This window comes from Piliocolobus tephrosceles, chromosome 6 (genome assembly GCF_002776525.5).
Source record: "Piliocolobus tephrosceles isolate RC106 chromosome 6, ASM277652v3, whole genome shotgun sequence".
NCBI classification, from domain to species: Eukaryota; Metazoa; Chordata; class Mammalia; order Primates; family Cercopithecidae; genus Piliocolobus; species Piliocolobus tephrosceles.
Genome location: NC_045439.1, coordinates 448864 through 469042, shown reverse-complemented (window position 1 = coordinate 469042; position 20179 = coordinate 448864). Strand labels below are relative to the sequence as shown.

General features: G+C 54.2%; 1 protein-coding gene across 2 annotated transcripts; it reads left to right on the top strand.

Moving 5' to 3' along the window:
* Nucleotides 1–1171: 1171 nt before the first annotated feature.
* Nucleotides 1172–19032, top strand: TEX22 (testis expressed 22). 2 transcript variants are annotated; one of them, XM_023205800.2, is made up of 4 exons: nt 1172–3423; nt 3868–4056; nt 16547–16675; nt 16839–19032. In XM_023205800.2, exons 2-4 carry the CDS (start codon nt 3907–3909, stop codon nt 17016–17018), a joined length of 459 nt encoding a protein of 152 aa, XP_023061568.1. In that variant the 5' UTR covers nt 1172–3423; nt 3868–3906; the 3' UTR covers nt 17019–19032. The 2 variants fall into 2 exon arrangements, with proteins under 2 accessions (XP_023061568.1, XP_023061567.1); XM_023205799.2 differs by having other exon boundaries at nt 1172–4056.
* Nucleotides 19033–20179: the final 1147 nt, after the last annotated feature.

Below are 20179 nucleotides of genomic sequence, written 5' to 3'. Positions count from 1 at the left end.
AGCACAGGGGCCTCCACAGCCCCAGGCGGCCCCTGAAAATGTTCCAGAGCCTGCTTGGTACAAGTGAGATGCTGCTGGTGTCGGCCTGAGGTGGGGGCCGCTTCCTCCCACTCTACCCCAGTGGGTATGTCTGAGGCCAGCCATGTGGGTATCTGGGTTGAGATTCAGGTTTTGGTGAATGTGGGGCAGGCGTCCAGGTGTGTTTGTGTCACCTGCTGCAACACTGTGGCCTATGAAGATTCCAACAGGATGGCCTGACCAGAGGGGCCGGCACTCTGGAGTCGTGGGTGCAGCCAGGTGCCCTGTGCAGGCCTGGGAGGCTCTCCAGGCCACAGTCCTCAGAGAGCGCTGGCTCCCGTGTTGTGTGTGGGTTCCATGTCCTCCACACAGCAGGAGAGGGGCCTCCCTGACCTCAACACCTGCCCCGTCAGTCTTCTCCCCAGCGAGCCTGTACTCTGGGGGTCTCCATAGGAGGAGCTGGGGAAGCTGGGGCCCTCCCAGGGACCCTGGTCGCCACTGCAGGGCTCTTAGTCTGGTTTCATGAGATGGAGCACTGCACAAGGCTATGCTCAGAAAGCTGGTAAACGCAGGGCAGGGTGGGCCTCGAGCCTGGGCTGGAGGGGTCTCTACCCTTGCTGGCCTGAGAGATGGCCCATATTTCTTATTTGTGACTCCCTGCTCTTCCTGGCCACCCCCCAGGTGGCTGAACAGGGTGCTTTTGTTGTGGTGAGGGGCCAGGATGTGACCTGGGGTGCAGCCTCAGGCCCCCGGGTTCAGGCCTCAGAGGTAGCCGCTGTGCAGGGCTGCGGCAGAGCCCCAGCCCCTCCCAACCAGAGCCCCTCCACACCAGGGCCTCCAGGTTCACCTGGGACCAGGATCCTGGGGCACACTTCAGGGTCGGGGAGGGGTAGGAAGGCCTCCCATTGAATCCTGGCTTCAGGCTCTGCCCTGAAAGGGGTCTAGGGTGAGGGTGTGGGCCCCGGGCTGATGGCCTCTGACCCTGGCAGCACTCAAACAGGTGGGACCCTGACCATTCTCGTTCCAGCCGCCCCCGCACTGGGCTGCAGAGCATCTGTTTTTCTGCTTTTCCAGTTTTTTTTTTGAGACGGGGTCTTGCTCTATTGCCCAGGCTGGAATGCAGTGGCATGATCTCAGCTCACTGCAGCCTCCACCTCCCGGGTTCAAGCAATTCTCCTGCCACAGCCTCCCGAGTAGCTGGGATTACAGGCGCCTGCCACCATGCCCGGCTAATTGTTTGTATTTTTAATAGAGACAGGGTTTCACCGTGTTAGCCAGGATGGTCTTGATCTCCTGACCTCAAGTGATCCGCCCACCTCGGCCTCCCAAAGTGCTGGGATTACAGGCGTGAGTCACCACATCCTGCCTGCTCTTGCAGTTTCTTTCCCAAAGGTCACACTCAGTAGGGAGATGAAGGCGGAAACATCCTTGCTGTGGCTTTCTGGCCTCGGAGTAGGTTTTAGAGGAAGGGGCCACAGGCTGCCTAGTGCATCCTGGCTGTGGGCAGCCCCTTTCCTGGAGCCCTCCTGCCTACCCTACACCTCCCCATCTGGCTCCACAGCTCCATCCTTAACCCACGCAAGGGGAGAGCATGGGCAGTCTCCATCCAGCAGCTGGGGGTTCTGGTGGCACTCCGTGTGCTGCTGCTGGCCTGTGGGTCTGCCCTGCACCCAAGGGCCCCATGGCCCATCCCCCCACCATGCCCAGCACCAGAGAGGTTGGGCAGACAAGACCTGGGCTGTGCCAGCCCTCTGTGCCTCGGTTTTCCCACTGGTTACACAGGATGGTCGCATTTCCCCTGCCTACCTCACAGAGCTGTTCTGAGGGTGCATGGAGGAGCACTCTGTCCCACCAAGGACAACTAGAAACCAAAGCCATCTGACAGCCAGTGCGGTAAGGGTGGGGGGTGTGTGTGTGAGGTGTGCACACCCCCTAGACCTTGGCCCTGCACTGGCCTCACAGGACAGGAGACAACCCTTTGTAGAGCTAGGCTCAGCCCCATCAGTCTCAAAGGTTAAGCCATCAGTCACCACAGAGGCGCCCCTCAGACCTGGTGGCCACTGTCCACTATTACGTAGACAGACCCCACCCTTGCCCAGGCCAGTCGTGGGCCAGTCCCGCCCTGCAGTCTGGCCTGCTGCCTTCCTCTTCCATGTTGGTCCCCTTGGCCACTGTCTCTGGGCACGCAGGCCAGTGTCCTGGTTCAGTGCCTCGGCCAGAGCTGGGGCAGGAGAGGGGCCTCTGGATGAGAGCTGGGGTCTCTCTGCAGCGGACTGGCAGCCTTGCCACACTGTCCTCATTCCCAGATGGAAAGACCTGAGTGCCTCTCACCTTCCTCCGGGAATGAATTCCTCTTGAAAATGACCAGGCCACTTCTTCCGAGGGCCAGGCTGCCAGACCCACTCCTGTTCCTGAGCCGCCCTCTCCCCGAGACCTGTCCTGTCGTCTGCGGGTGCGCAGCCTGCAGGGGACTGAGCGCTGGGCTTGCTGGGCACCTCTGGAGTCTGACCCTGCGGGCCAGAGGCACCACTGTAGTTTCTGCAGACCCCCATGCCGTTCATTGTGCATTGTTTGGTTTCTAGGATGTATGTGTTGCTAGTTTTTCTTTTTTTTAATGAAACCCGGGATTAATGTAAATAGCTTTTTGGGGAACGGATTCTAATGTCACGTATGTGACCGTGTGGACTATTTTAAGGTGCTGATGCAACACTAATAAACCTGGAGGGGCCGGCCCCCGCCTGCAGTGTGATTCTCTCGGCCGTCCACCCCTCGGGGGCACGCGGCGGAGCAGCGCCTCCCTCCCGCCCACTCACCCTGTCCTGGGTCCGCCCCGCCCCGCCACAGCCCTGCAACCCCGCGCGGGGAAGTGGCCCGGGCCGAAGCGGTATCGCGCCGCGGGAAGGACGCAGGTCCGAAGGGGAATCGGGCCGACAAACCCCAAGTTCAGGTCTGTGCTTCGGAAGATCCCGGAGGCCGACGCCCGGAAGGGCCCGCGGGGCGGTAGCGGCGATAGACCCGCTTATGCGCTGGGGACCCCGAGGCCGCCCCCGCCCCCCCCAATGGAGACCAGAACGCAGGCGCAGCGCAGACCGGAAGCGGAACCGGCGGAGCGGGGCCGGCCGTAGCGGAAGTTCCGGAGAGAGGTGCCGGCCCCTTGGGCCTTCTCCAGCTGCGGTGGAGGCCTCCGGTTCCCCTGTGGCCCCTCCATCTGTGGCGGGCCTGCTCCTCCCTCTATCTTCGGACGCCCGCGTACCCCCCCCCTCTGACCGCCGTTCCCGTGTGCCCCGCCCCCCGCCGAACCCCTGAGTGCCCCCGGCCTCCAGCTTGTGTCCTCCTGGGGCCTCCTCCCCCGTCCCTCCGCAGACCTCGGCCGCGCAGACCCACCCCCTCGGAGAGGGCGGGCACGTAAGGACTCGGGGCTGGGCCTGGGGTGAGGCCTGGGCCTTGTAGAGGGGAGGTCTCAGGGTCGGGAGCAGGGCGGTGGCAAGAGCTCTGGGCCTTTCCTTGAGAGCGTGCCCGCCGTGCTGGCTGAGGACTGATGCCCCTGGAACCGTTTGAGGGAGCTGGTAGAGGCGTGGAGTCCGTGCGGGAGGCTGCCGAAGGCTGACCAGGCTCCCGGGGTGGAGTCGGCAGGGGCAGAGAGGACAGTTCGGGAGGCTGGTGTGAAGAGCTGCGACGGGAGCTGAGGGGATCCCCTCCCCCCAGAGGGGTCGGTGATGCCTGACCATTGACTGGAAGGTGACCGTAGCAGACCCTGACACTGCCACCATCTGCCTCCAGGGACTCGGGTATTGGTGGGCACACGGGTGGCCTTGGGCCCGCCCCACCTCATGCTGCTCCTTCCCCCAGATCTCAGAGGTGTGGACAAGCAGCCTACTAGGGCTAGAGATGGACAGCAGGAAGCTGTCCCCCCAGGGGAAGAAGCTGGAGTCGCACCTCTCCCAAGAGCACAGGCGACCCCCACTGGGCCGGACAGCAGCCTGGGGCCAGCCCAGTACCCAGAGCAGCGCGCAGCAGGGACTGCAGACTCAGGACTGGGTAAGCAGGAAACCCTGGCCAAGGCCACCCTCCTGTCCCCAGCCCACCTGAGGCCGCTTTCCCTGGAAACTCCAGGCTGGCCGTGATAGGCAGCCTCAGGGGAGGGCTGAGTGGGGACTGATGAGAAACAGATGGTTGAACTCAGGAGGCTCTCTTCCCCATGGCCCTGGACAAGCACCAAGGTGGACCTGCATCCCTCTTGCCTCCACAACCGTGGGCCACTGGCCTCTGCTGGGCTCTGTAGAGAGGTCTTCTAAGGTCGGGAAGGAGGCAAGGCAACACACTTCCCTCAGCCCTGCCCAGTACCCCCCACCCCAGGCTGAAGGTGGCAAGAAGCGGGAGGGAAAGCAAGGTCCCCAGCAGGGGTGGTGTCCTCCCACCCAGGTGGGTCAGCTGCCAGGAGGATTTGTCACTGAAAGCTGACCAAAACAAAATGTCGGGAGAGGCTTTGCTTGCGACTCCTCAAACCAGAAGCATCTCCTGGTCTCCCTGTTGCTGGACAGTGAGCTGCAGGCTTGTGCCAGGCCCAGCAGTGAGATTGATAGGATGTAGCTGTGGAGCCCCAGGACGTTCTCTGAGGGCAGAGGAAGCCAGAACCCCACTTGTGTGGTTCCACTTTTGGAAGGTTCAAAGCCAGGCTCAGAGGCAAGATGGGTGCAGGGGCTCCTGGGCGCTGGTCATGCGGCCAGTTCAGTGTGGGGAGCTCATTGAGCTGTGCACACAGGCGTGTCTGCGTGTGTTCCTAGGGATGCCCACTGAGGTCCCTTTGTACCCTCTCAGTTTGTCCTTCAGGCCCAAATGCCTTCAAGACCCCTATGACGGTGTCAAGTGCTGGGGAGTGGGGTGACCAAACCAGCAGACGCAGTGGGTTTTGGGAGGCAAACATCTCATGACAGGCAGTCCAGACTATAAACACACATAGGTCACCTGTCTAGTGAGGGCTGCTCAAGAGGAGGGCCGGGGGTGTGAGGCTTCTGTCCTGCACAGGGCTGGGGACAGGGCACTGTGTCTGAAGGGGTAGGGATGTGGGTGCAGGAGGAGTGTGTATTGGACCCACATCCTGCAAGGACACAGGGACCTGGTGGCTCTTGGGCAGGGGCAGCCAGGCTGTGTTTGCAGTTCCAAGAGAGGGACTGGTGGCTATGGGTTATGGTGGTTGAGGACAAGGCTGGGAGGCAGGAGAGTAGGCTGAAGGCCTCCGAGGGCAGGCGAGCAGTGGAAGAATGAGTTTGTTGGCCAAGGATGGAAAGGGGCATGGGTGCATCTCTGCTGACTGGCAGGTTTTTAGTTTGGGGACAGGGAATCTTCCCTAAAAATTGTGGGTGCCCAGATGACTTTACAGGTGGGCACTCCCAAACAAGAAATCAGTCATCCTCATTGGTGAAGCTTCACCTGCCCAGAGCCACTTCTGGTATGGAGCTGGTATCACCCAATACCAGTACCAGAAGAGAGCAGAGGGAGAGAAGGAAAAAGAGAAGGCAATATGCCAGTCTATCTGTGGGCATATATTGAAAAATCCTGAGTAAATACTAGATCAAATCCAGCAGCACCTGAAATGCTGAGTTTCATAGCCATAAGGATGGGTCCTGCACACTTCCACCTGCCAGGAGAGCAGGCACGTGTCTCTTCTCAGCTCTGTCCCAGTGCTTAGGACAGTGCCTGGCACATAGTAGGTGCTCAATGAATGTATATGGAGTAAATGAAATTGTATGTAAATAAAAGAAGATGGTAACCCAAGGACAAAGGAATTCTGAAATCTATAAATAAAATTCATTAACAACAGGTGGAAAATCATGTGATTATTTCAATAGATGTTAAAAAGTAATACTAATAAATTCCAGTATTTTTCCTTAAGAACCAGAGAAGTATAGAAACCTGTAGGTTCTGGATAAGGTGGGAAGAGATGGACATCTCTGTAGCCTGACGGAGGGGAGCTCTCAAGAGCTTGCAGTGACCACCAGTGGAAGTATTTCAGCTGCAAGCAGATGGATGCATGATACCACTGTGACGTTAAAAAAAATCACCAGGTGCGGTGGCTCACGCCTGTAATCCCAGCACTTTGGGAGGCCAAGGCGGACGGATCACCTGAGGTCAGGAGTTGGAGACCATCCTGGCCAATGTGGTGAAACCCCGTCTCTACTAAAAATAGGAAAATGAGCTGGGCATGGTGGTGCGCGCCTGTAATCCCAGCTGCTTGGGAGGCTGAGGCAGGAGAACTGCTTGAACCCGGGAGTTGGAGGTTGCAGTGAGCCGAGATTCCGCCACTGCACTCCAGCCTGGATGACAGAGGGAGATGCCACGCCGTCTCAAAAAAGTAAATAAACAGTATTCTAGAAATTGAAGCCTGTACAATAAATCAAGAAAATAAGATGTTGTATAAATATCTAAAGAGATGAAAATCACTATTTGCAGCTAATATGTTACCTACTTGGAAAATCCAATTTTAAGAAACATGAGTATGGATAAAAGAGAGAGTTTGGATATGTGATCACCATTCACAACTTTTCAACACAGCAAGAACAACTAGAAAATGGAATGGAAACAGGCCGGGCGCGGTGGCTCAAGCCTGTAATCCCAGCACTTTGGGAGGCCGAGTCGGGCGGATCACGAGGTCAGGAGATCGAGAACATCCTGGCTAACACGGTGAAACCTCGTCTCTACTAAAAAAATACAAAAAAACTAGCCGGGCGAGGTGGCGGGCGCCTGTAGTCCCAGCTACTCGGGAGGCTGAGGCAGGAGAATGGCGCAAATCCGGGAGGCGGAGCTTGCAGTGAGCTGAGATCCGGCCACTGCACTCCAGCCCGGGCGACGAGACTCCACCTCAAAAAAAAAAAAAAAGAAAATGGAATGGAAACAAAGGGTACTATTCAGTGTAGCAACAGGAGCCATGAAGTTCTTAGCAATAAACCTGTTATTTTTCAATTCCTTTATGAAGAACACTTTAAAATGTTACTGAATAGCATGTAGAGCTCCTCATGGAAGTATTTTATCATACTGGATGGGCAGATTTCATGGGTGTGTTTTTGAGACAGGGTCTCGCTCTGTCACCAGGCTGGAGTACAGTGGCATGATCACAGCGTTACTGGAAAAGGGGTCTCCATCCAGACCCCAAGAGGGTTTCTGGATCTCATGCAGGAAGGAATTTGAGGCGAGCTGCAGAGTGCAGTGAGAAGAGATTATTTATCGAAAGCCGCTCCATTGCAGAGCAGGGCATCCTCAACAAGCAAGCAGAGGAACAGACCTGCTTTAAGTTTTTCTTTAATCGAGGTCTTATCTATGTAAAGACTAAACTAAGCTGTGCCTAGGTGTGGGTGAGCTGACAGCATAACGATTTTTTATTCTATTGATTTAAAAACGATTTGACATTTTAGTGTGCAAGTACATTAAAGCATAACTATAATTATCTTGAAAGCATATATTATGGTGGGTATTGGGACATCTGAACTTCCTTTTATAGGAGTTTGTGCTTGTAGGCATTACCAAGCTGCTTCCTTAGCGGTAAATATCTTAGGACCATGGTTGTGACCTGCAAGGAATGTGCTGTATTAGTCTCAAGATGGAGTTGAACATGAAGTGACATTATCCTGGCTCTGCTAGACTCTTGCTTCTCTAATAACAGCTCACTACAGCCTGGACCTCCTGGACTCAAGCTGTCCTCCCACCTCAGCCTCCCAAGTAGCTGGGACCACAGTGGCGCGCCACCACGCCTAGCTAATTTTTAAAAATTTTTTGTAGAGACGGAGTCTTACTCTGTTGCCTGGTTTGGTCTTGAACTGGGCTCACGTGATCTTCCATGTGTCCCAAAGTGTTAGGATTACAGGCATGAAGCCTTTGCACCCAGCAAGATGTAACATTTTAAATGTGTCAGGCTTCTGAAAAACAATTCAATGTTTTTTTTTTTAAAAAAAAACAGACTTCGTGAATCTTGAAAATTTCATTTCAAATGTATATGGTGATTCTGGAAATGTATTACTAGTTTACTTTTTAAAAAAGATTAGAGACAGGGTCTCACTCTGTTACCTAGGCTGATCTCTAACTCCTGGCCTTCCAGAGAACTGGGATCACAGGCATGAGCCACTATAGCCAGCCTTTGGCCATGTATTAGTTATCCATTGCTGCGTGACAAATTTCCCCAGAGCTTAGCAACTTAAAACAGTAACTATTTTTATCTTAGTTTCTGTAGGTTAGAAATTTGGGAGCTGCTTAGCTGTGGCTTTGGTTTGAGATCTCTTGGGAGCTTATACTTGAGAGAGCAGCCAACACTTCAGTCATCTCAAAGTTTGAGGAAGGCTGGAGACTGCTTCCACGGCAGCTCACTCACGTGACTGGCGAGTCCATGATAGGGGCTGGCAGGAGGCTCAGCTCCTTACTACATGCATCTCCCCATAGGACAGCTTCAGTATCCGCAGTATGGTGGCTGGCTTCCCCCAGAGTGAGTGCTTGGAGAGAGAGTGAGCTGGAAGCTGCAGTGACTTCCATGACTTACCCTTGGAAGTCACACTCCCCTATTTCTACAGTGTCCTTTTTGGATACACTGGGGATCCTATTAATGTGAGAAGGAATGACACAAGGGCGTGAATACCAGGAGGTGAGAATCATCGGATGCCATCTTGGAAGATCACTCTCACAGGTAGTCATTTAGCCTATAGGCTTTAAAAGATTATGTACCGAGAAGCGTAATAGTGAAATTGCAGAATGCCAGAGACAAAAACCCAAGAAGGAATTCGAGCGGGAAGACAGAACCTTCAAAGGAGCCACGGGAGCTCGTCACAGTAGAGCAGTAGCATGCCTATTCTCAGGGGAAGCCATGCTCAGCCTTGAATAGTAGGCCCAGCAGAAATGGTTTCTACGAAAAAGGCTAAATAAATAAAGTTTTTAAATGATAAAAAAGAGAATTTGCCCCCAGCACACTCTCACCTCAGTTCTGAAGAAATGATCTTAAAGCATCATGAAAGTGACCACAGAAGGTCTGAAATGGATAAAGCATGAGAAGTAGCAGGAAGTGCGTGAGTGAACTGAAACTGACAGTCACTGGATGTCACTCACGCACAGAAAAACAAGGATGCAATCAATATATGTACCTGCAATGGCGTAAAGTCAAGATGGTGCTTGTGAGTGGAACTGAGGTGTTCTAAGTTCCTCTGTTTGAGAAGAGGATGGGGGTGGGCCATGGTGGCTCACACCTGTAATCCCAGTACTTTGGGAGGTCGAGGTGTGAGGAATGCTTGAGCCCAGCCTGGCAACATGCCAAAACCCCATCTCTACAGAAAAATACAAAAAGTTAGCCAGGCGTGTACCTTTAGTCCTAGCTACTTGGGAGGCTGAGGCAGGAGGATGACTTGAGCCTGTGAGGCAGAAACTGCAGTGAGCTAAGATTGCACCACTGCACTCCAGCCTGGGCGACAGAGCCAGACCTTGACTCAAAAAAAAAAAAAAAAAGAGTTGCTTGTCAACTTTGGACTTAGATGAGTTTGCCTGCCCTCACTGTTTACAGCAGAAGAACAGAAAGAGACATGGTGGCAGATAGAATCGCCGGTACGTCATTTAATTCAGTCAATGAAAGTGGACTAAGTGTTCCAGTTAAAAGAGAGACATTGTCAGAGTGGATTGAAAACAACCAAAGTCAGCGGTGGCGCTGTGAACACGCGCAGGGGTGAGCACAGGAACATTCCACCTGCAGGGCGAAGACGGACACATACAGCTGTGTATTAGTGAATATTCCAACTGCAGGGTGAAGATGGCCACCATACAGCTGTGTATCAGTTCACATTGCATTTTTCTGTCAAACAGCAGACTTACCTCGGATTTGGGAATGTGGTTGTGTGGATGCCTGTTGCATGCAGCCGTGAGCGTGAGTCTCAGACCTATTCCTGAGTGAAAGAGGCAAAAAGGTGACACAATTATTCATGCCATGTGGCTTTGTTCAGAGTTCAAAAGCATGCAGAAGTAAACAAGATATTGCTAATATTCATTAAAGTATAATTTGAAAAAATACAGATGTTTTAAAATGTTTACTTGGAAAAGGAACCATGCAACAACTTTGGAAAACAAGAGCAAGGCCTGGCTTGTCCACACCGGATCTCACAACTAAAACTGTGTGGCCCTGTGGCAGAAGGTGGCAAAGACACCACTGCCTGGACAAGTAGCCTGGAAACCGACCTGCGCATAAATGTGGGGACTTAATTTGTGTTGAGCATGGCATTTCAGAGTAGTGAGAAGCAGACCTTTCAATAAGTGGTATCGGGGTGATTGGCTGTATAGTTAGAAGCTGGTAGAGTGTGGCTCCATCTCTCAAAAAAAATGCACACACAGAAAACATTAAACCCAAACCATGTAAGCACTGAGAGAGTATATGAGAGGATATTTAGGATCTGGAAGTGATAAATGCCTTTTGTAGGCCAAACACAAAATCCTTGAAGGAAAAGCCTGACAAATCTAACTGCAGAGTTTTTAAACATTTCTGTGCAATCAAAGACATAAAAATGTTAAACGACAGTCTGGAAGAAAATAGTTGTAATATTTATAACATTCAAATGTTTACCAACCAGAATCTATGAAGAGATGCTTGAAAGCAATGAGGAAACTATTTTTGAAATTGAAAAGTGGGCCAGGCACAGTGGTTCACCATTGTAATCCCAACACTTCAGGAGGCCAAGGCAGGAGGATCACTTAAGGCCAGGAGTTCAAGACTAGTCTGGACAGCATAGTGAGACCCTATCTCTGCAAAAAATAAAAATTAGCCAGGGTGGTGTGCCACTGTAGGCTCCCAGCTGCTCGGGAGGCAGAACAAGACCCTGTATCTCAAAAAAAAAAAAAAGAATGAAGTCTCCATACTTGCAGTTCAAAAAAAAAAAAAAAAAAAAAAACTAAATGAAGCAAAACATGAAACAGTGAAGAAGTTGGCAAAAATTACGTAAAGGTGGATCTATGTGGAGTTGGTGAGGATGTAAGGAAAGAGTGAGTCTTTTATTGGTTTTTCAAAGAACCCATTGTGATCATTATTCACTGTTTTTTAATTTTAATTCATTAATCTTTCCTAATTTCACCTTTAAGCTTTCATACCATTCGTTTTGCTGTTCTTTTTCTGTCTTTTCAAATAATTTGCACGGTCACGGTTTGGGGACCTTTTTCTAAAGATATATTTAAAGCTCTAGCTTCTCAGGGCACAGCTTTGACCACACCTCATGTTTTGGTGTGTCCTGCTTTCACTGTTCATTTCTCAGCCACCACGTCTGGCTAATTTCTTTTTTTTTTTTTTCTTTTTTTTTTTTTTGAGACGGAGTCTCACTCTGTCACGGGCTGGAGTGCTGTGGCTGGATCTCAGCTCACCGCAAGCTCCGCCTCCCGGGTTTACGCCATTCTCCTGCCTCAGCCTCCGGAGTAGCTGGGACTACAGGCGCCCGACACCTCGCCCGGCTAGTTTTTTGTATTTTTAGTAGAGACTGGGTTTCACCATGTTAGCCAGGATGGTCTCGATCTCCTGACCTCGTGATCCGACCGTCTCGGCCTCCCAAAGTGCTGGGATTACAGGCTTGATCCACCGCGCCTGGCCTGCCCGGCCATTTCTTAAAAAAAAATTTTTTTTTTTTTTGAGACAGTCTCACTCTGTTGCCCAGGCTGGAGTGCAGTGGCGCAATCTTGGCTCACTGCAGCTTCCACCTCCTGGGTTCAAGCAATTCTCCTGTCTCAGCCTCCTGAGTAGCTGGGATTACAGGCGCGCACCACTCTGGACAGAGTCTTGCTCTGTCGCCCAGGCTGGACTGCAGTGGCGCCATCTCGGCTCGCTGCAAGCTCTGCCTCCCGTGTTCACGCCATTCTCCTGCCTCAGCCTCCCTAGTAGCTGGGACTACAGGCGCCACCACCACGCCTGGCTAATTTTTTGTATTTTTAGTAGAGACGGGGTTTCACCATGTTAGCCAGGATGGTCTCAATCTCCTGACCTCGTGATCCACCCGCCTCGGCCTCCCAAAGTGCTAGGATTACAGGTGTGAGCCACTGTGCCCAGCCATGCCTGGCTAATATTTTATATTTTAGTAGGCATGGGTTTCATCATGTTGCCCAGGCTGATGTCGAACTCCTGAGCTCAGGCAATTCATCCACCTCGGCCTCCCAAAGTGCTGGGATTACAGGCGTGAGCCACCGCGCCCGGCCAATTTCTTAAATTTTTTTAGAGATAGTATCTCACTTTGTTGCCTAGGCTACAGTGCAGTGTGCGGCACTATCACGGCTCACTGCAGCCGTGAACTCCTAGCCTCAAGTGATCCTCCCATCTCAGCCTCCCAAATAGCTGGGACTGTAGGTGCCCGTCACCATGCCCAGCTAATGACTTTTTGTAGAGATGAGGTCTCTATGTTGCCTGTGTTGCCCGGGCTAGTCTCGAACTCTGCTGAGGTCAAGCCATCCTTCTGCCTAGGCCTCCCAAAGCATTGGGATTACAGATGAGAGCCACTGCACTTGCCATTGTTTATTTCTAAATAAATTGGTACTTCAGTCTTGATTTTCTTTTTCACTTGGGAGTTAATTAGCAGGGTGTTTTGGAATGTCCATGTCAACAGGAGTGTTTTGTTATCCTTTTGCTATTAATTTCTAATTGTGTCACTTTGTAGTTGCAGAACCCTGTGTTATGGGGGTCTGTCTGCGTGGGGGTCTATCTGTTATGGGGATCTGTCTGCATGGGGGTCTGTGTCACGGGGATCTGTCTGCATTGGGGTATATCTGTGGGTCTGTGTTATGGAGGTCTGTCTGCATGGGGGTCTATCTGTTTGGGGCTCTGTCTGCATTGGTCTATTTTGTTCGTGGCCACCTCATGTGCATGTTGAGTGTGTTTGGGAAGAACATGGATTCTCTGTGGGTTAAAGAGTTCTGTACATGTTCTCCTGTGTCTGTTGTATTACTCATTACTTAAATCTTAATTTTTGTTAATTTTAAGTTACTTTTGTTAAAACATACATATTTAGAACAGCAGTCCCCAAAGCCACTCTCAGCCTTGCAGACGTCCTTGCATGCTGAGGTGAGAAGTGCGCTTTTGCCGGTACGCTGGCTCCTCTCCTTTCCCTTCCTTTTTCCTTTTTCCTTTCCTTTCCTTTCGACAGAGTCTCACTGTATCGCCAGGCTGGAGTGCAGTGGTGCGATCTTGGCTCACTGCAACCTCTGCCTCTGGGGTTCAAGTGATTCTCCTATCTCAACCTCCCAAGTAGCTGGGACTACAGGTACCCAACACCACACCCAGCTAATTTTTGTGGTTTTTTGTTTGTTTGTTTTTTGTTTTTGAGACAGTCTCGCTCCGTCACCTAGGCTGGAGTGCAATGGCATGATCTTGGCTCACTGCAACCTCCACCTCCTGGATTCAAACGATTCTCCTGCCTCAGCTTCCCAAGTAGCTGGGATTACAGGTGCACGCCACCATGCTGGGCTAATTTTTGTATTTTTAGTAGAAACGGGGTTTCACCACGTAGGCCAGGCTGGTCTCGAACTCCTGACCTCAAGTGATCCGCCCGCCTGGCCTCCCAAAATGCTGGGATTACAGGCGTGAGCCACCGTGCCCGGCTGCACTGCCTCCTTTTCATTCCTCTGTCTTGCATTCTGTCCATGCCCCACTGCAGTGACGAAGGGTGTAGCGCCCCTTCCCCATCCTCTCACCAGCATTCTGTCTACTCAGCAGAAACCCCATTCCACTGTCAGCTTTATAGTGACCATGTGGCATCGTGACCGTGGGGTGGCCGTGTTCCCTTTGTGCTGCTTTTGGTTTTCCCTGGAGGAAATCATTGTGTACCCGACCCCCTCCTCCTCCTCCTCTTCTCCATTTTCTATGAACCGATTATTCTTTCCTAAACCTTCCAACAAATCTAGGACTCTGCTCTCACAGACCCCTGCACATTGGGTCGTCTGGAGCTGCGTTTTCTCCTTGGCAGTGGCCTTCCTGGAGCCCTGGACTGCCAGCAACCAGCCCAGCTGGCAGGGCCACTGAGCAGCCTTCCCTACTCCCTCTCCCTTCTACACTGCCCCACAATCCATCTGCCTGCCGTCTACAGGGCCCCTTGTTGCCTGGGCCCCGGCTTACTCTCCTTGATTAGTCCTTTGTTTTGGTGGAGTACATCCAGCAGCTTCCTGTAAAAGAGTTCAGAGGATGTGAAAGTTTCTGAGACTCTAAAGATGTGAAAATATCTTTATTCTGCCTGTATGCTTGAATGACACCTTGGTTGGGTGAGATACCAGGTGGGAAATAATCTTCTTTCAGGATTTTGAGGCATTGTCCATTACCTTCTAGCTTGCAGCGCTGCTGTGTGGTGCTGCCCTAGACTATTAAGACTTTTTTTTTTTGAGACAGAGTCTTGCACTGTCGCCCAGGCTGGAGTGCAGTAGTGCAATCCTAGCTCACTGCAGCCTTGAACTCCTGGGGAGTTCAAGGGGATTGAGTGATTCTCCCTCCTCAGCCTCCCGAAGTGCTTGGATTACAGCTACTGTGCCCAGCCAGAATTTCCTTACATTTTCTTTCTTTCTCCCTTCCTTTCTCTCTTTCTTTCGTTCATTCTTCCATTCTCTCTCTTCCTCCTTCTTTCCTTTTCTTTCTCTTTCTTTCTTTCTTTTCTTTTTTTTTTTTTCAGAGTCTTACTCTGTCACCCAGGCTGGAGTACAGTGGCAAAATCACAGTTCACTGCAGCCTCAACCTCCTGGGCTCAAGCGATATCTGCCTCAGCCTCCCCAATAGCTAGGACTACAGGCATGTGCCACTGAACTTGGCTAATTTTTTAATTTTTCTTTTGTAGAGATGGGGTCTCAGAGGCTGGTTTAGAGTTCCTAACCTCAAGCAATCCTCCTGCCTTGGGCTCCCAAACTGCTGGGATTACAGATGTGAACCATCACGCCCAACCTCCTTACCTTTCTTTGTTTGTTTGAGACAGAGTTTCGCTCTTGTTGCCCAGACTGAAGTGCAATGGCATGATCTCGGCTCAGTGCAACCTCCACCTCCCGGGTTCAAGCGATTCTCCTGCCTTAGCCTCTTGAGTAGCTGAGATTACAGGCACGTGCCACCACGCCCGGCTAATTTTGTATTTTTAGTAGAGATGGGGTTTCTCCATGTTGGTCAGGCTGGTCTTGAACTCCTGACCTCAGGTGATCTGCCTGCCTCGGCCTCCTAAAAGTGCTGGGATTACAGGCGTGAGTCACCACACCCAGCCGGCCTTTTTACTTTTTTTTTTTTTTTTTTGAGACGGAGTCTCGCTCTGTCACCCAGGCTGGAGTGCGATGGCGCGATCTCGGCTCACTGCAAGCTCCGCCTCCTGGATTCACGCCATTCTCCTGCCTCAGCCTCCTGAGTAGCTGGGACTACAGGCGCCCGCCACCACACCCGGCTAATTTTTTGTATTTTTAGTAGAGACGGGGTTTCACTGTGTTAGCCAGGATGGTCTCGATCTCCTGACCTTGTGATCCGCCGGCCTCGGCCTCCCAAAGTGCTGGGATTACAGGCATGAGCCACCGCGCCTGTCCCCTTTTTACTTTGTAAGGCTTAATAATATTCCATTTTCTGGATCTACCACATTTTGTTTATCCATTCATCCATTGTGGAAACCTGGATTCCTTCCACATGTTCGCTATTGTGAGTAATGACCACTGCTGTGAACGTTCCCCGTCGGAGTGCACACACCTGTTCGCCTTCCTGCTGTCAGCTCTTTTGGGTATCTACCCCAAAGCAGAATTGCTGAATCCCATGGCAGTTCTGTTTTTAGTGTTTTGAGGAATGAGAATTCACCTTGATTTTGCATGAATCCCACTCAGCATGGCACTGCCTTCTGTCCCCTCTTCCCTTACCTCTGGTGAGGGAGGTGGAGGATGGTGAACTTCAGGCTGAGCACAGTCTGGAGGAACCGTCTCCTGCAGCCTACATGGGAAGTTCCCTCTTGGGGGATGGGGGTTGTCCTGGGGACCCCACCTGTTCATGGCCTTTCCCTGTGGCCCTCCCACAGCTCCTCCAGCTGGTCCCTGCCTTCCAGTCTCCTGTACCCTGCCAGGGGTCCTCCTCCACTGGCGCTGGTCTTTTGTCTACGGATTCATCTTTATTTTCTCCCTTACTCTCTTTATGATCATTTCAGAGGGGTCTGGGGAGCAGGGCGGTCTGGAGCTGGCCTTAGTCCTGCCTTTCCTGAGGCACACAACAGTGCTCGAGCTCCGGGGGTCCTCCTGCCGGTCAAGCGGGGCGCTGGCCGTGAGGACTGAGCAGTCCAGACGCAGCCCCGCTGTACAGGAAGCCGGGCACGTACTGGGTTGCGGGGTGTCCTGGCACAGATAACTGTGCAAAGCCACAGAGGGCCACACGGCCTGAGGCTCCGCGCCGGGAGCTGACGCTGGAGCAGCGGGAGGCTGAGCAGACGGCGCTTTAGAACGTGCCCCAGCCGCCGAGGAGCGAGCTCTGAGGGTCAGCGCGTGCTGGGTAGGAGCGGCGAAGAGGCGCTGGCGCCGAGGCCCCCGCCGACCCGCTGCCCTTTCCCCGCAGGTGTGCGAGCCGCCGGAGCGCAGGCGCCCGGGCCGCCACTGGAGCGTCAGCATCGACGAGCGCCGGCGGCTGGCCATGCGGGGCGGCCGGGAGAGGCCGGGCGCCGCCGGGGCCCCGCTACATTACAGGGTGCGCGGGGGCGGGTCCTCCCAGCCGGGTCCCAGCCCCACCCCGCCCGTCCACCTCGCCTCCCTCCACTCAGTCCAACTGGGCCCTGTACCCTGCCGCTCCCGGGCCCCACCCTTATCCCCTTCCCGCCCCCCAAGGCTCCCTGACCCACCCTCGCCCGCAGGACATCGTGCAGATGGTAGCCCAGCTGGTGTCGGAGGACGTGGACAAGGACGTGCTGTTTCCCCACCCGCTGAGGTCCAAGGAGTCCACCAACGCCTTCCAGGCCTTCCTGTCGCGGAGTGCGCCTTTCTGGCATAATGCGACTTTCGAGGCCCGGGCCTCGAGGTCACCCCCTTCCTAAGAGCCCGACTCAGCCCATTGACCGTCTTCCAGTGCCTTTCCTTGGGGGCCCAGGGTGGGGGCAGCCTCTGCGCCTTCTTTGTGCCCCACCAGGGTATCACGACCACCCATGATGGTCAGGCAGAACCTGGCTCCGGACAGCCTGCAGCTCCTGAGGCCTTGGAGACCGGGCTAGGGGCTATCAGAGGCCATCTGGGGAGGGAAGTACTGCCCCGGGGCAGTTTGAGGGGGCTCTGGCAAGGCCTGGGTAGCAGGAGCTTGCCCTCGGGATGGCTGGGAGGAGGCCTCGGGGTACCTGGGCCTGTCTGAGGTGCACTGGTGTCCTGGGAGGCCCCAGTGGCAGGCGCTGCCTGGAGGCTCAGCTCCTTTGCTGGCCTGGTCTGGGGAACTGGGTACCTGCGTGCACCAGGCTGTGAGATGGGCCAGGCAGACTTCTCCAGGGGGCAGGGTCTCACATTGGGTCCTGCCTCTGAAGACCCAGAAGGGCACACGGGACCCCAGGGGTGCTGTGGTGGGGAGCAGCAAGCCCAGGGACCCAATAGGGTGCCCAGCATAGAGGGAGGCTGTCTGGAGGCAGAGCTGCCTCCTGGCCTCTGGACAGCGATGCTGGTGGTGGACGAGGGCCAAGGGGGTAGCCTGCACAGGGGGTCTGAGCAACTGCTTACCTGTCAGCTCCAGAGTTGGCTGGAGCAGGGGCCTGTGGGCCGTGGTCCACTGGGTGACTGCCTTGTTTCCAGGCTGCAGGGCCCTCGGATGGGTGGTGTCCCAGCTGCATTTTGGGGATACTAAGTTGCAGGAGGACTGGATTGGGAGGCGGGGCAGGAGGGCTGTGAGCATGGGTTCCCAGCCCAGGGTGGGTGGGGGTGGGGAAAGGGCCCCGGACTCCGTGACTGACCGTTAGGGGCCTGACTGGGCTTCTGTGGAGGTGGCTAAGTGGAGAGGCTTTGGGGCAAGCGGAGGTGCTCACTCCTGGGCCCCAGGTGAGGGCAGGAGCTGGACCTGTGCGGTGGCCTGGACCACCAGACACACTACATGCTGGTTGTGCTGCTCGCCTGGCCTCCACCCCTCCCCTTCCCACTGCTGAGAAGCCACCTGACTGCACTGCCAGCCACCTGCTGCCCTGACACTGGATCCCTGGCCCGACTTGAATCCTCTGCACCTGCCTGTGTCCCCTTCTTACTGTAAGACTCAGTGAAGTTCCCTCCTCCTTCAGGAAGCCTTCCAAGATTACACAGCCAGGTGCCCCCTTCTCTCCCAAGTCCTCTGAATGTCATTTGGTGCACCCTAGGGATCCTCTGCATTTCTCAGGAGCCCCAGGGTAGGTGGATGGAGGGCAGATCCTCCAGGGGCTGGAGCAGGTGTCCTTAAGGGTGTGGTGAGTTCTGGGCAGGGCATTGGGGCCATAATGACCCACCCCCTCTGAGGTCCCCGATGATGATGTGGGGAATGGGGTCCTATGAGCCCAGCTCCATGCCAGGCAGGAAGATGCAGGTGAGCCCTGCATCCCCAGGTGTAAACAGGGCAGAGCGGAGCTGACAGGTAAGCAGTTGCCATGGGGGTGGCGAGCTGGGCAGTCCTCTGTTCCTGGGTGGCTTTGAAGGACCCCTCATTGTTATGACTGTGACTTGGGGATGGGCTGGGCTCATCCCGCCAGCTCTCCTGCTCTCGTTTGGGTGTCTCCTGAGGCGGCAGTCAGAGGGTGCTGGTCCAGGACGCTGGCGATGCTGGGATGGTTGCCCTCTCTGCTCCCTGAGGTCTCCCTACAGAGCACCTCCCCCATGGCGGCAGCAGAGACAGAATCCTGGCCTCCTTCAGCCTGAGGCCCAGAGCTGGCCTCCTGGTGGGTAAGGTGGCCACGGGGCCAGCCGGCAACAGGGTATTGGCACTGAGAGGCACAGGCCTCTCCAAAGAGGTGGTGCCAGGACAGGGGCAGTACCTGGAGACTGCCTGGGTTGTCACAACTGGGATTTGTGTGCTAGTTTTCTGTAGCTGCCATAAAAATTGCCACAAATTCAGTAGGTTTTGGTGTTTCCTTTTTCTGGTGTTGGTGGAGGCGGGGGGGTGGGGCAGCCTTCTATGTTGCCCAGGCTGGTCTTGAACTATTGGACTCAAGTGATCCCCCTACCTTGGCCTCCTGGGTACCTGGGACTGCAGGTGCATCCAACCACACCCGGCTTTTTTTTCTTTTTCTTTTTTAAGTTTTTGTAGAAAGTCTTGGTATATTGCCCAGGCTGGTCTTGAACTCCTCGACCTAAGCAATCATCTTGCCTCGGCCTCGTGAGTAGCTGGGGCTATAGGAGTGTTCCACTGGTGCCTGGCTTTGAGTGTTTTAAAACAACACTAATTTATTAGCTAAGTTTTATAGAAGTTCAAAATGGGTATCTTTGGGCTCAGAATGAGGGGTTGGCAGAGTTCTGTTCCTTCTGGAGGCGCCAGAGGAGACTCTGTTTCCCTGATTTTTCCAGCCTCAAGAAGCTGCCCACATTCCTTGACTGGTAGTTCTGGTCTCCTTTGGAGCGGCCGTGCCCCTCTCTGCCCTGCCCTTCTCTGCCCACCTCTCCTCTGCCTCCCTCCTGCACCCTGAAACACCCTTGGGGCGACGCTGGGCCCACCCGGAAGATCCAGGGTCGCCTGCTTGCTTTCGGGTGAACTGATTAGCGCCCTTCCTAACCTGCCACTTAACCCACTTAACCCAGCCTGCTCCAAGGTTCTGGGGATTTGTACACAAGTATCTGTGGGAGGGGCATTCTGCCTTCCACAGGGGCTACCGGCACCTGGTGGGTAGAGGCGGGGGTGCTGTGCTCCTCAGGATCCCGAAGTGCACGGGCAGCCCCAAACCACGAGGGCCCGGCAGGAAATCCTGGGGCAGAGGAGGGTTCGTGGGGCGGGGGCGCATGTGAAGCCCACCTTGCAAGGAGAGGGGCGCGCTCGTCTCAGGACGGCAGAGGGCGAGTCTCCGAGGCGCGTGGAATCAAGGGGACGGAAGAAGCCGTCTCGGGAGTGGGAAGGATCCTGGGAGGGGAGTGAGGATCCCCCGAAGTATCGCAGCAGCACCTGAGGTGCTTAGGCCGTCGCCCCGGCCGCCACTGCGCCTCCCCACCCGCAGGCCTCCGCAGCGCCACGGGCGGCCGCGCGGGGTAGCGTTTGGGGGCTCCCGAGGAC